The sequence below is a fragment of the Eublepharis macularius genome, chromosome 1 (assembly GCF_028583425.1).
Source record: "Eublepharis macularius isolate TG4126 chromosome 1, MPM_Emac_v1.0, whole genome shotgun sequence".
Classification (NCBI taxonomy): Eukaryota; Metazoa; Chordata; class Lepidosauria; order Squamata; family Eublepharidae; genus Eublepharis; species Eublepharis macularius.
Genome location: NC_072790.1, coordinates 36,216,592 through 36,231,814, shown reverse-complemented (window position 1 = coordinate 36,231,814; position 15,223 = coordinate 36,216,592). Strand labels below are relative to the sequence as shown.

The following is a 15,223-nucleotide window of genomic DNA, read 5'->3' as shown; positions in this document are numbered from 1 at the left end:
CACCCCGAAATCTCCAAGAATTTCCCTACTCGGAGTTGGCCACCGTTAACTACAACGGATTAATTTTTGCCGCTCCCGGGGGTTCTAAAAGGGAGCGGCATGCCGGGAAAGAGACTTCAAGAGAAGCACCCCCGCCCCCCCCTACACACCGCAAAGGCTTTCGGGTAGCGAATCCCTCTTTCTCCGCCGCGGTGCGTGCCGGCCGTGGTAGTCCTCCGCCGCCGCCGCCGCCGCAGAGCATTTCGGGAGTGGTAGTCCCCCCTCCCCTTCTGTGGCGGCGCTGCCGTTCCGCTGCGGCTGAGGGGAGGCGACGTCGCCGTTGGTGGGGCCGCCGCCAGAGCCTCCGTCGCCGCCGCCTCACTTCCTCTTCCGGCCGAGAAGGAGGCGGAGGTGAGTCAGTCAGTCGGTCGGTCTGTCGGCGCCGGCGGCGGCCTCCTCCTCCTCGCCTCCCCCGCCTCCCAGGGCCGAAGGGGGACAAAAAAGGAGCGCGAGGGTCAAGACGGGGCCGCCTCCCCCCCGCCCAGCCGCCGCCGCCCCAGCCGCCATGGAGCCGGAGTCGGTGATCGAGGACAAGACCATCGAGCTCATGGTGAGTCGAGGAGCCGCCTCGGCCCCGAAGGCAGGAGGGAGAGGCGGAGAAGAGGAGACGCCAGGACCAGGCGAGGGAGGCAGGCGCAGGCCTGGCTTCGCCCGCGCTCCTTTCCCCGCAGTGAGGGGCGAGGGGGCGGGTCTTGGGCTCCCTCGCCCTTCTCCGCACAGCATCCCCGAGGCGAGGCCCTTTTCTCTCAAGGAGGCCCCCCCTTGCCCCTTCCATGCAACTCTGGGCTCTGAGGGGGCGGCGGCGGGGGGGGGGGAAGCCTGCCTCGCCCCCCTCCTGCTGCTGCCCGCCTTCTCCCTTCCCCTCGCCTGGCCGCATCCCAAGCCACCAGGACAAAGCCTGGCAGGTGTGGTGGGCAGCGCAGGTGCGAGGCTGGCTTCTGTGGGTGGACGGACGTGTGCCTCTTCTTCCCTCCCCCTCCTTTTGGTGTCCCCCCCCCCCAAGAGAAGGAAGGTGACATTTGCCTGTGTTTCCGAACTTGCTTTGGAGGATGCTCTGAGCCAGCAGGGCGATATTGGGAGGCACTTTTGGTGTCCCGGGGTATGCTTTTCCAGGCTAGGTTTTTCCCCCCTCCAAGGTGCTCTGGGGTTGGCGAAAGCTGGGATACAGGCTTGTGCGTTTTGGGAAATTAGTCTAGTTTTAACCTTTTGCGAATTAGCGCTCTCCTTTGGATGCTCCTGAAGAGCAAATTTTGGGTCCAGTAGCACTTTATAGGCCAACTAGATTGCCAGGGTATCCGCTTTCGAGAGTCAGTATCATTTGCCAGACAAATATGGCATCTGATGGTGTCTGACAAAGGGAGCTTTGACTCTTGAAAACGCATAAGGTGGAAATATAATTGGTGTGGCGCTACTGGACCCACATCCTGCTCTTTTACTGCAGACCAACACCTGAAACTGTCATCTTTGGATACTCTGGTGTCTTCTAATGTTTATCCTAGAATAAAATCTTGCAGGTTTTTAAAAAGATGCCACCATACTCTTTTTTGTTGTTCTGGCAACAGCGTCACACGCCTACCCCTTTGGAATGAATCTTTCTGCCTCCCCCTCAGCAAGGGATTTGGGGGGGGGGACTCAGTGATAGTCTTTAAGACTGCAAGCTTTGATCAATCAATCAAGGTGATTCAGCAGTTTGATTTTAACTAGTAGGTTGAAATGATCTCTTCAGTTTTCTCTGGGGTGAACAGCAAGCTGATGGTATTGGATTTCTGGGGCCGTTGGTGAATGGGCCACCTTGCTGTGCACGCTTGCCCAAATGCCATTTCCTTCTTGTAAGGAGGGCCACGTTTAAGATTTCAAAATCAAAGAAACTCCTCTCATTAGAACGTCTACTGAATGTTGAAATATGTAGGCACAATTAAATGAAATTGCATTGATAATCATCACCTAAACACCAAGCTGGAGATGTTTAATTGGTTATTCAGTTTGTTAGAGTCAATCGGATGCCTTGTTCTTTTGGGTTATAGTAAGTTCTGATAAGAGCCACACGTAAACGGAGCCTGCAGTTATGGAAGGATAGCAGTGTAGGATTTTTTTAAAACCTAAGACTGGCCAGGAACAATTAAGTTAGCTGCTAGAGGGAAACTATTTTCATAAGGTGTTGTGAAGCTGCGATGTTTGAGTGCGTTACAGATATGTGGTTGATTTTTAAATGACATGCATTTCATATGAATCTGCTACGATATAAAAGTCAATAATTCATCTAATGTTATATAGTATTTCTGTGTCAAGTGACGTGTCCCCAAACTGGTCAATCCAACTCAAATTCTTTTAAATGTTAATCTTTAGTACCAGAAATCTCCCCCAAGACAGCATTGATAAATCCTGGAGTTGTGTTACTTTTACAGCAAAGCCCTTTTCTTACTTGGGGAGATCATCTTGAGCTTCAGCTTCATGTGTATTCTGTTAAAGGATGAATTGCAATAAAAGGAAGTGCCCAGGTGCAGTGGATTTTTGTAGGGGATAGTGCGTGAGGGGATCCATCCCATTTGAATTAGTGGAGCAGGCCCTCTCTCCATGTTTGTGTTTCAGTTTTGGCTTGGGAGAATCTCTTCTTTAGTTGCATTTCCAAAGTTTGTTGTCATTCGTACAAGCGTCATTTATATTGTCAAGACTCTGAAGAGCCAATATTTGCTTTGGTTAGGTTTGCTTCATAATTTTGTTTCTGTGTGTGTATTGAGACGACTTCTATACATCGCATCTTTTTTTTTTTTTGGCACCTCAGAATTGTGTAGAATTAACGTAGAATGTTAAATCAGCATGGCTTAGTTTACATGAATGGCTGTATTTTAGACAATGCAATATTTTTCCATACTTGGTATAATTTAGTGACATCCAAGTGCAGTGCTGCTGAATTCCACTTTGCTGAAAAACCACACAGACAAAATGGCCACAGGGTAAATGAAAAGGAGGGCTTGTTACAGCAAATAAGAAGTAAATTAATTTAGTAATAATCGCTGTAAATTAACTCAATGTAGATTTTTTTAAAAAATGAGGCTAAGTGCCTTACAGTAATCTTGTGCAGAGTGACCTCAGCCTAAACCCATTGATTCATAGAAATGTGGTTACGCGGTAGAGCATCTAGTTTGCATGCCGAACGCCCCAGCATTTCCAGTAGAAAGGGTCAGGTAGTAGGTGCTGTGAAAGACCCTAGAGAGCCACTGCCAGTCAGAGTAGACAAGACTGACCTTGAAAGACTAATGGTCTGACTTAATAGATGGTAGGTTAATGTGATTTTAATGGCTGTAGATTGGAATAACTCTGCAAAGGTTTGCACGGTGGGTAATGGTCCAATGATGGAGAGGAATTACATGTACTGTCATGTTCTATGTAGCCTTCTATGTTTAAAAAAATGCTGATTGACAGCTGGAAAATGACACTCAAGCAAACTGCTGTATTGAGGAAAATAGAATACTTATTTTGGCTCAGCATTATAATACCTTACACCATTGTGAAAATTAGTCATTCTGTCCTATGCCTGGTCATAAAATTACATGCATTTATTTTTTCTGTCCACTGTCAATGTTCCTTGTGAGCTTTGTTGGTTATTTCATACTGCAGGTTTCACAACATCGATCATTTCTTTACCAATATAGCAGTGATTCCCAGCCTGGGCACTGGGGACCCGAGGGGAGAGCTGAGGACTTTTTACAAGCAGCATGCAAACCCGTGCGTGTGTTAAGGATTGTCATTTTGATCTGTCATTCTGTACTTTCTCAGTTAATGGGTAGGAATAGTACAATGACTATAGTAGTGCTGTCTGATAGTACTAACTACCATCATGTGGGGTGTCCATGAAAAAAGGGTCTTTATGTTCTAAAAGGTTGGAGACCACTGTGCTCAATGGTTAGAGCATAGGATTTGCATGCATAAAATCACTGCTGTCTGGATCTTGGAATAGTAGAAAAGTCTTTTGCTTGGAGCCCCGGAGAACCACAGTCAAACGCTCTAGTTGAACAGTGAGGAATAGCGTTAGACTCTTTTTCCTTCCGGAAGTCTGTTCTCAGGGTGCCATATTTCTGTGTATTGGGCAGTGAGAGCCACAGTTATAGCACAGATGTTGAAGGATTGGCATGTGAGTTGTTCTTCCTAGTTTGCTGAATCATAGGGGCACTGGCTGGCTTTTGATGCTTTTTTCCTTTCAGGAGCTCTGTGCAACCACTCCAAAGGGGACAAGCCATTTATATCTGATCTCCAATAGCCGTTCTTTCTGCCATTCTACTCTCTTGACTGGAATGAAGGTTCCTTCAATCCCCAGTATGGTTGTATGAATTGGGAGGGTCATATCTCGGTAATGGCTTTACCTCAGTCCCATGTAGTTCTGTACTGGCAAAAGCCCAGGTGTATTTTTAAATGTTACAAGAATGGGGAAAACCCAGTCATGAAATTGGTATGAGGAGGAGGAAGTTTCTAGAAAACGCTGGGAGCTGTCATGGTCTTCTTGGAGATTGCCTGCTGCATAATGAGAACTCAAAGATTGTGCAAAGAAGCTCTCACAAATAATATTATTGAAAATCATTGGATTGAATTTCCAGTAGTTTAACAGTTCAATTAAGCCAGGTAGGCCAGTTGCTTATAAGAATAGCTGCATTTTTGTGAGTAAGTTTGGATAGACCTCTTTTTTATCATTCCTTCACAGTGGTGAAATTGCTTGCAGTATTAGTTTGGGGTCTTTTGTCTTATAGCACTCATTCATAACAATTAAAATATTGCCATTCACAATGTTCTTAATCTGATTCTCTTAGATTGCAGACACTCTTTTAATCATACAAATGTGATGCTGTTTTTCAAGGCCTTTTCACCCCTAGTACTCACAGGAAATGCAATGAATGTGGTCTGTTAGATGGAATTGTTGCTTTAGGTAATCAGTAAATATGAGCATGAATCTGTGGAAGGCTTTGGAATATGGCAGTATGTCTGCATAATATGTATAAACTGAGCACTGCACGCCACAATTTTCAGAGTGCCTTAGTATGCTTTAAAATGCTAGATTTCACAGCACTCTGGAAATCTTTGCTACAAAATAGGCCTAATCCTGTATAATAAATTGAGCAGCCAGCCTCCACAGGCATTTTTTTTACCATTGCTAATCAGGCGTTGATGTACAGATGCTAAACTTGCAGCCAAGTTGAGCTTTGTTTCTCTTTCTCTTTTTGTTTTTCACACCAGTGTTCCTCCAAGAAACTTGCAGGCTTTTTCATGAAAAAGGCAAACCATAAATTCTGAACCCAAGTTTCTCCCGGTCTAGTAATTTGGCATGGTAGTAGATGTTCAGTACCTTACTGTGACTTTCTCCAAGGATGAATGAAAGTATGTTCTAATAGTTTCTTCTAGAAGGTATTGTTACCTGCTCAACAACAAGTTTTACAGGAGCAGTGCTTTGAAGATGTGGTGGAAATTGATGCATGCCTTCCGCATGCCCCCAAAGCGTACTGCAGCAAGTGCTGTAGTCAAAGCTATCACTTCTCACAACTCATAATGTGTCTCATTCCATATATGATCAGCTCTTTATCAGAATTGCATCCTAGTGTGCTGACTGACAACATCAGCCTGTTGCGTAGAGTTCAAAATATATTCCAGGGCTGTTTCTGTTTGGTGTTGTTTTAATCTTTAGCCCAGGTAAGCCTGATTTCATCAGATCTTAGCTCCCAAGGATCGGCCTTGGTTAGTAATTGGATGGGAGACCTACAAGGAAGATCAGGGTAGCTGTGCAGAGGCAGGCAATGGCAAACCACCTCTGACAGCCTCTTGCCTTGAAACCCCTGGAGGGATCACCATAAATTAGCTGTGACTTGATGGCACTCTCCACCTCCCCATAGAGCTGTTGTTAAAACTTGAGCTGCAAATGTGCAGTCTTACGGGTGGTGTAAACCCTTGTTCATCTATTGTACAGACTTTTAAAGAATCCTATGAAGGCAATTTGTTTTGTTTCCCTGTGCTTGGTGTTCTCTACTGTAGTCAGTATGCATTAAAATAAATGAGGAGGCCGTTGAATGTAATGCTACCTAACTTGTACCCTTAGTGACAAGAGCAGTGATTGGGCCTTCAATTATGTGCTCCTGGAATCCAGACTTCCTTCTCTGATTAGTATAACAGTTAAATGTAAGTATTCTATGTACTATCTTTCAGCAATTTACCTTGTACAATCCCCCCAGTGAAGCAATTGAGTTATTTTAATAGATCTGTGGACTACAGTACATTGTGCAAAAGGGTAACGCAAAATTAATCTGACACGATAGCTGTGACCTTCAGAGTCTTGATGTATGTTTAATTTAATAGGTGCCGATTTTTGATTGAAAGTATTTGCATATATAATACACATGCTTGCAAAGCCCATAGATTCCTCTGGATCTCTGTCTGTACACAGAGCCAAACAGTCAGTTGGCTTGGACAACACCAGTCCACCAGGGAAAGGCCTGTATTCAGTTTCCTTACTCTTCCAATCAGGGATTTTTGATATAAAGCTGCTGCTCCTGCTTCATGGGTATGAATGTAGAGCCAATATTGCAGTTATAAATGCATAAGAAGCCCAGGATGTGGGATTTATTTTTAATACTTTTTTGCACACGTGGCATCTGCCCTAGATGTCAGTGTCTGTGTGATAGCCTGCTTTCATTCACATGCAGATGAGCCTTATAGGTTTGGGGCAAGAGAAAGTACTAAAAAGTAAAGTGATCTAGGGTTTGAAAGAGAATTAATTAAATGGGCTAAATGATGTTGTGAGAATGATAAATTTCACAACTTTGTGCTTAAGAATATAAATTTGTCTCTTTTATAATGCTCACAGCTAGTTTGGTGATATATGGCATTATTTTTTGGTGTTTCTATCTTTCCTTCACCTTAAGCAACATTGAAGTTTTTGGGAGTAAAAGGAGTATTTCTTGTTTGGCTAGAGGAGAAAGAATAACTTCCAAAATCACCAGCATAAACCGAATTTGCACTACTCCATAATGGATTGAATCCATTAATCTGCTGATGTGCATGCCTTCTCTGTGGCGGTCCCCACCTTACGGAACAGCTTACCTGAAGAGGTCAGGAAAGCTTTCGCTCTTCTGTCTTTCTGCAACCTATGCAAAACTGAATTGTTCAAGAGGGCTTTTTACTCAGATAGGAGGGCTGTACTCAGAGAGATGCATCAGTAAAGGGAAAGGGACTATAGACTTTACTACTATGTACTGTCTTTTGCTGTAAACGGGGTAGTTCCTTTGCTTAATATGTCAGTATTAGAATTATTTGTGCTCTGTTTGATTATTTCTTCAACTCTGTTCGGTTTTTGCTAATTTTAAACCTTTGCAAATTGGCATTTATATACCCTATTACATTGTTTATTGAAATGTCTTTGAAGTTGACCGTACAGACTCATACTGTGTAATCTGCCTTGAATATCAGTCAGAAAGGTGGACTGTAAATAAAATAAATAAAAAAATATTATGGCTCTTCCCACTTTCCCTTCTCCTCAGAAGCCATTTCCAACCCCGGGAAAGTTGATTTCCAGTGTCTTGGAACCCAGATGGAATAATAGCCAAGCTGGTCGATGGGGTTTGGGGAGGAGAGAGACGGGGATGACATTTTTCCCTTCTTCCAGAAGTGTAGCCCAACTGACGGAAGAGCAAGACCTACCAGCAAAAGTGGCAAGAAAGCTATTTCAGCTCCTTTCCCCACTGCAGCCCATATGGCTATTGCTCCATGCAAGTCCTCTGAATCAACTCTCCTGGAGTTAAAAACTACTGGGTGGGCAGGGAGACTGTCAATGCCTTCTGCTGAAAGATCACTGAATCTAACCCCCTGAGGTTCTGAGCAACGTTTTTTTCATAAACAGTAGAGGAAGTGACCATGGCTTAGTGGTTGAACAGCTGCTTTGCATAGAGAAGGATCCAGATTCAGTCCCTGGCATGTCTACTAGAAGGATCTCAGGTGGTATTATTTTTGTTGTTGTTATTAATCTCCCTTTCTCACTGAGATCCAAGGTGAGTTTTGGGAAAGACCTTCCTCTGCCAGAGACCCCGGAAAGCCTCTGCCAGTACGGATTAGTGGCCTGCCTTGGTATAAGGTAGCTTCCCATGCTCATATGTTTAAAGATTCAGGAATAGGGGCAAGCAGGAAGAAGCAAATCAGAAAATAATTCCTTTGTATTATAACCATACATTGTTAGTCTGAGGAGCTTCCTACAGTTTGGCCAGGCAAGCACAGCATCTTTTTTTGTCCTGAGGCTGTGGAGTGCTCTTAGCCTTCTGTTCTGCCCTTAAAATTAGCTTTTGAAAGTATTTGCTGAGCTCTGTTAGAACTGCAACTAGCGATTGTGATGTAGACTAAAATTAAACGAACAGCTCATTTTATCCACATTTTTGCATGTAAAGTCTTATTGAAAAGAAACTTTTTCAAGTGTTTGATTAGTATATTCGAGATGGGATTGGGGAGTTGCCTTAGATTCTGGTAAATATCTAGATTTCTTATTCTGAATTACGTTAAAGCAGTGGTTTAGTCCCATTCCGCAGTTGTACAGCAAAATCTGTGAAGTGCCACTTGCTGCTTCTCGTGGTTTATGACAACTTGTATGTTCTCCTAAGTTTTCCCTGTCTTATTCTGCCAAGCTGTAGTTTTCTCAGCTCCAAGACTCTCTAATCCCATCAGAAACATTTCTAGAAATTTCGTCATTTGTATTAATTTATATCTGAGGAGCACATCATCAATTATAGGGCTTAGTTCAAGGTCATGACTGTTACATTTAAAACCCTTCATGGCATAGGCTCCTTTTGTCTGTGAAACTGCCTCTCTCCCTGTGCTCTGTCATGGCAGCTTCGCTTATCTGGACAGGGACTTCTGCAGATACCACCCTAGGCTGCCCCTTAACAGCTGCCCATAAAACACTCTCTTTGTGCTAGCCTACACCTTGTGGAATGGTGTGCCTGAAGTGGTCCTGGCTTTCCACAAACTATGCAAAACTTAATTATTTAGGAGGGCTTTCTGCTCCGATTGTGGGGCTGTGTCATAAGATATAGCTCAAAGAGATACCTTGCTAAGGGAAAGGGACAATAGACTATGCTATTGGGTATGATCTGCTGATGTCGATACGCTCCTACTGGATAGTTTTACGTTACTAAAGATGTCAATTAATTGCACTTTAATTCAGAAAGGTTTCATCTCTGTGTTTGGCTTTATGCTAGTTTTCAAATTTGTTGCCACCATATCCTATTGTATCTGTTTCCATTGAATGTCCTAACTTGATCATATTGTAGTTTTGCTCTGTGAATGTCCTAGCAATCGATTATATTGTATTCACTTGCGGTGTATAATCTGCTTTGGATCTCAGTGAGAAGGGCGAACAATAAATAAATAAAATACATAAACACAACAGTACAGACCTTGGAAGCCACTCACCCTGCATTGTTTCAGGTCAGAATTTTATGATTGACAGTGTCCATTGCCCTGAACAACCATCCTTTTACCTGTGTGAAATACATAGTAGAGCCAGGAGGGCTCTGGAAGCTTTGTTTTCCTTTCCTGTGGGTCCCATTAAACTCATCACTTGTGTCCTTAAATGAAGAATTGTTGCTCAGCAAAAGCAAAATGAGCAGAAATATGGAAAGGTCTCAGTGTAAACAAATGGAGAAAAATAATTGAAATGCCTTTATCTCATATGGGTTATCTTCCATCTGTCTACCAGAAATCTAAGAAAATATTTTTCCATGTGTAGTAAAGTAATTGAAGCCCAGAGGTAAACAGAAGAATTCAAAAGGCAAGCACTATATAGAATACCTTGTTTCTCTATATTGTATGTCAATGGATAGCTGCTGTTAGATAACAGCAAACAGAGATAGCTGGTAACTACCCGATGGTAGGTTTTTAAAAAGAATTTTCACAGGCATTTTGCAGCAGGTCTGCCATTTTGTAGGTTTCTCAGGCTAGTGACTAGTGCTGTGTTTCTGGCAAAATGCTGGCTGCAGCATTCTATAACTTATTCCTAATTATTGGTTGTAATGTCTGATTTCATGTTGGAATTAGCAGGTAGCCATTTTTCAAGATAATTGCTGTTAATCGTGATATGTGCATCTGAGAGAAGATTATTTTTACTCATTGCTGTCTGCCTTTCACATATATAGATATGAAATTCTGTTACTCGAAAGTCCAGAAGTAGATGGCAACAAAACACTATTTTCAGTATTAGAAAATGTTTATCATTGAGTGGGTTTGTTTTCTCAGATATACCAAAGTTAAAATTTTAAATTTGTTTTGAGTCAGGGTATCCTAGCATAAGGTCTGAATTCAACTTTTGTATTCTGATCATTGTGTTGCTGGTAGATTAGTGTGCAGTATGACATCTTATTCAGTGTGCAGTTAAAGAATCCAGTTTAACTCTTATTACGGCACAAAATAACTTTCAGTTATGGGTAATACATATTAGTATGAAGAATAAACAAGAATGAACATCTGGGATATTTTAAAAGGAAGAGAATACTGGAATGGACAGAACAGTTTGATATGGAAATATTCTGGGGAGTATTTAGAGGGCAAGGCGATTGATTGATGATTACTTTGACCAATAGTAGCTACATATGTGATGAAATTGGAGAAATCAAGGATTAAATGTATAGAAGTAGTCAATTTTGTGATTCTTATGAGTTGATCACTTGTCAAAGCTGCTCTTTGTGCAATAAGCTTTTGTGACTGAGGCTGCATCTGGTTTGAGTATTATAGCAATAATTCAAGGTCTGGTGAATGGGATAGTTTTGCTGTATTTGATGAACAGATGTGTGTCTGTGTGATTGTTATATCTCAAACATAAGAAGAACCTTGCTGAATTGTCCCGAAGGTCAGTGTAATCCAGTGTTCTCTATGCAACAGCGGCTATCCAGATGCTTGGAGAAGTCCACAAGCAGGGCACAAAGACAAGAGTCCTCTCCTGTTTTTCCCCATCCTCTGGTAAGCCTTGTGCTTTTGCACCTCCTTTCCCCCTCACAATGGACAGGCCACAGTACTGGTTTCACCAGTATTCTTATGCAAAATTGGCACAGATCATGTGGTACGTTGTACCTTGTGAACTGCATTGTGCCATCACAATGGCTGCTCTAGTTATGGGATTGTAAGCAAGCTGATGAGAAAGGAAGGAGATACCCCTCTAACTCCCGAAAGAAACAGTGCTGAGCATCAGGGGACCTGTGTATACAAAGCCCATGTGGGATGGGGGCTCTTAGTACGGAGAGGAATGGGGTGAAAATGGTTGAAAAGGCTGGCTGGTTCCATCCCATGGGATTTGTAGAAGTGTTCAAGCTATCCAGTGTTACCTTAGCCTGCAATACAAGTATGGTTATTTTAAAGCATGTGGAGGTTTGTGTTTAGGATTGGGAGAGCAGGATTTGAGATGAGTGGCACCTTAGAGAGCAACAAGATTCTCGAGAATCAGAGCTGCCTTCTTCCACAGCTGGGATGTGAATCATACCCCGGGTCATTGTGGATGCATCTTCTGCCCTTTTCATTTTAGCAGGAATTTATGCTGAGGAATAAGAGGTTTATAAGTTGGGCTCTGCTTATGCATGTTTTTATAATCACCTATATAACTGAAAGACAAATTCTTCTTCTTTCCAGGACAGTATTAACATAACATTTTATTCTTCATTTCTCATTCTCTTTCAATAACTTATATTTAAATGCAATAAGGAATTATGTGGCGGTGTTTTGACTACAATTGGATGAGCTGCTTAGATTTTAGTGGAAGGGTTCAGGGAGGGAGGTTTTAGGAAACAAGGTTTTAGGGAGAGAGTGTAGCCCGGAGAAATATGAGACGTGCACAGGAGAATGCTGAAGGGAGGTGAGTTTCACATGGCACGGCCGTGAGCTCAAATAGGAAATTGCATATTAATTTATATTGGCAGCCAAATCTCTTGCAGCAGGCATCTAGTAATCTTGAACTATTGCTACCTGGTGTCAGTCAAAGAAATAGGACCGATTAGAAATCTAAATAAATAGAAATGAGGCTATTGTCACTTAATGGCGTCCCTCTCTCTTTCAAAGGAAGGCTGTTCAAATTTACTGATGAAGTTTGAAGACAGCCTGCAGGAGGGCTGAGTACATAACCTTTTCCTTTATTCTCTTATCGCTACTGCTTGCTGTGTCAGGACGCATCAATCTAGTGCACAAAACTCACTGGGGGAAGAAACTGTAAAATGTAGAAGCTTCAGTTGTATAATTTAATTGCATCTTTCTGTACAGGTTAAATTTTGTTCTTTTATCTGCGTGCACGTGGGAAGACACTGCAGCTAAAAACATGGGGGGAGGGAATAAATAAAAAGTGCTAGCATTTTCCGTTCTCCAACCCCAACAAATGTGTAGGAAGCTGTTTCTTCTGCGTATTGAAGCTTGTTTACCTTTTTCTTCTGAAAAGAGTTCTGACGTTTTTGCTTTCTTGGCTTTCTACAAATTACTGGAGAAGAACCAGTAAGAAGAAAAACACACTTATCTAACTATAGTTATTATTTATAATAGGGATCTGCAGGCTATGGCTCTAGAGCCAAATGTGCCATAGTGCAGGACCACATGTGCTTTTCTTTGAAACGGAAAATGAAATCTTTATCTTAAGGTATATTGGAGGGGTAAGTGGAATGCTAGAGTAAGTAGCATGTGAAGTGAAAGACAGGCAAAGAGTTTTATTGGGATTAATGGGTTTCTTTTAAGACTTCTTACAGAAGGGGAAACGATACTGGGAACAGTGGCTGGTATGAACCATGGACAGATTTATGCCAGCACCCTAAAATAACTGCACAGGGTGCTGTTAGTATATTTATTACTTAATGTAGGACCTTGTGAGTCACTTTCTAATAAAGGTTCTGCAACAGTTAGTGTTTGGGCTGCAGAAACTTTATGGATTATTAATTAAAATGTCAGTTATTAGTAATGTTAAGTTACATATTTTCTGTTATACAAATGACTTTCTTCTACCAGCTCTTTGTTCATCCCTTGCTCTGAATTTTAACATAATTTGGCTTTTTAATTATAAACGGTTACGGGTACCTGATGGTACTATAGGTACTATTCCTTTAAAAGCTGTCTGTAGTGATCCAGCATCTGCACTGCCTTGTATGTTAGCTACGTCTTACTACTTTCTTGTGACCGTGTATAGCATTGATTCAATATGCTTCAAACCAATTGAAGGTCTACTTTGTGGTATAGACTCGTCAGGCAGCATCATTGCAAGCATTCACGTAATGAAAGTCTCTACAAATCCGATCACTATATCAAAGAACCTGGGTTCATCATGATAAAAACGGAATACACATTTTCATCTAAGGAGGACATTTATATGTTTACAAGGATTCTGTTATTACTAGTAGCATACCAGAAGTTCACAGATAAATAATCTGTGGCAGGTACCTTTGGCAGGAGATAGCAGACAGCATGTCACACTTCCAGGTGGACATATGGAGAATGAGGGAGAGCAAATTCTTCGTAAGTGTTATAGAAATCCTGCATCCTACCAGGGGTGTGCAGCTCACTGGTTGATAACCACTATCCTAGTACACTAATAGTGGGGACTTGGGAGTCATTGGACTGTTCATGTGGCTGTATCAGAATAGAGCTTTAATGTTCCTGTTCTCTTCTTGCTCCCAATATAAGTTCATACTGGCAATAAGAAAAAAACGATCATTTTTTTATCAAGGTACAATTAAGTACCAGGCAGTCCTAATTATCAGGAAGAATGTGGGTTAATAAATCAATTTTAAATAAATACATTTTAAATAAACATGTGTGCAAGAGGGTAAATCAGGATATTTTCTTTTCTGAAATGGAACTGGTTTACTTCAAGCCAGGGGCATTACCGTCTGGCAGCATGAATCAGGATGGAGCATTGTATTATCTGTTGAAGGTGCCATTAGTCAGTATGACTAAGAAAGATGCTTACTTCGTCATTGTGATTAGATTTTTCAGAAGATAACAGCAGTGGTGTTGTCACTTAATTTGAAGGCCTAGACTGTACTGGCTCTACAGGCCCATCAGAAATGTACTTCATAGCACGACTAGAAAGGAGGACAAAGTTGTCCACAGGCTTCCCTCTTAGGCATGGGACAACTAGTTCTGCACACCCAAAGAGCCTTTGCATTTGTGTTTCATGAGCACACCCAATCCCTTGTTTCTTCCAGACACCCAATCGCTTTTGGAAATGAGGACAAATTCAGATGTAGTTTGAGATGAGCGGTGTTCAGAAGGAAAAAAAAATCCTACTGGGCACACCAAGGTCTTTGACATAGCCAAAATATCTCTTAGGCTACTGGTCCTATTATGAAGCCTGCTTCAATTGATCAACTGTTGATACTTGTTGGAGATGAAGCCAATGCCTTCCTTAGGCCTGAATGGACATTTGATATATCGTGGTTGTTTGTTACCTATTTTTAAGCTTATGTTTTTTAATGATTGTAAAATCGTTTGCTCTGGATTGGTTGACCAAGGTATGGGAAAGTGCAATTTCTTGTCTTTAATTTAGTTTCTTGTCTTAGATCCACCAATCCGGTGATTCATCTGATTTAATGGCTATTGGAACCCTGCTAGCTGTATAGGTTTCCTTGTCTTTCTAACAACATTAGGAGTGCATATTGGAATTTCGTTCAGGAAAGAAGTAGATACACCAAGCTGAAGATGATTGGCTGCTCTCTTTTGACAGACAAGTGTGAAAAGGAAACCCCATTCGAATCCCTATTCATTCTGGATTGGTGGATCTGAAGCACAGAAACAGAGTTTCAGGTAAGAAATTCCCTGTACTAAGTAGTGTTACTAACGCATAGTTCAGTTCACTAAAATTTTTACTGCATAATGTTCCCCCAAACATTAAAGATAAAAAGTTAGCAAACCCGATCCGTGGTCTAGGAAAGAACTGTTCAGTTTGTGTAATTCACTGGGCATCTTTTCCACATGCTTAAACAATTTAGCAATCTTATATCCTGACAAAATGAAAAATAAATTGTGAATTCCAAGGACAGTAGCTGCAAGCATCTCATTTTCTTCTTACATAGAGAAAGGAAAACAAGACAGCGCTGTGGCTTTGCAATGGGTGGGCCAGGTTTTACATTTGCACAGTTTGGATCAGCTCATAAACAAATAGGTAGTTCTTGGTTTTTAGGAAAAACACGTGACCATCTAA

At 41.9% G+C, this 15,223-nt stretch overlaps 1 protein-coding gene across 3 annotated transcripts in view; it reads left to right on the top strand.

The window, feature by feature from the left end:
* Positions 1–287: 287 nt before the first annotated feature.
* FBXW11 (F-box and WD repeat domain containing 11) overlaps positions 288–15,223 on the top strand; it is a 126,370-nt gene continuing 111,434 nt past the window's right edge. For 2 of the 3 annotated variants that reach the window (XM_054986825.1, XM_054986807.1), the window contains exons 1-2: positions 288–589; positions 14,747–14,826. Coding sequence is in view for 1 of the 3 variants with exons in the window: in XM_054986817.1 (XP_054842792.1) it covers positions 545–589 (45 nt within the window). In the remaining 2 variants the exon portion in view is untranslated. The remainder of the gene's footprint in view (positions 590–14,746; positions 14,827–15,223) is intronic. The other variant, XM_054986817.1, reaches the window with a different exon arrangement.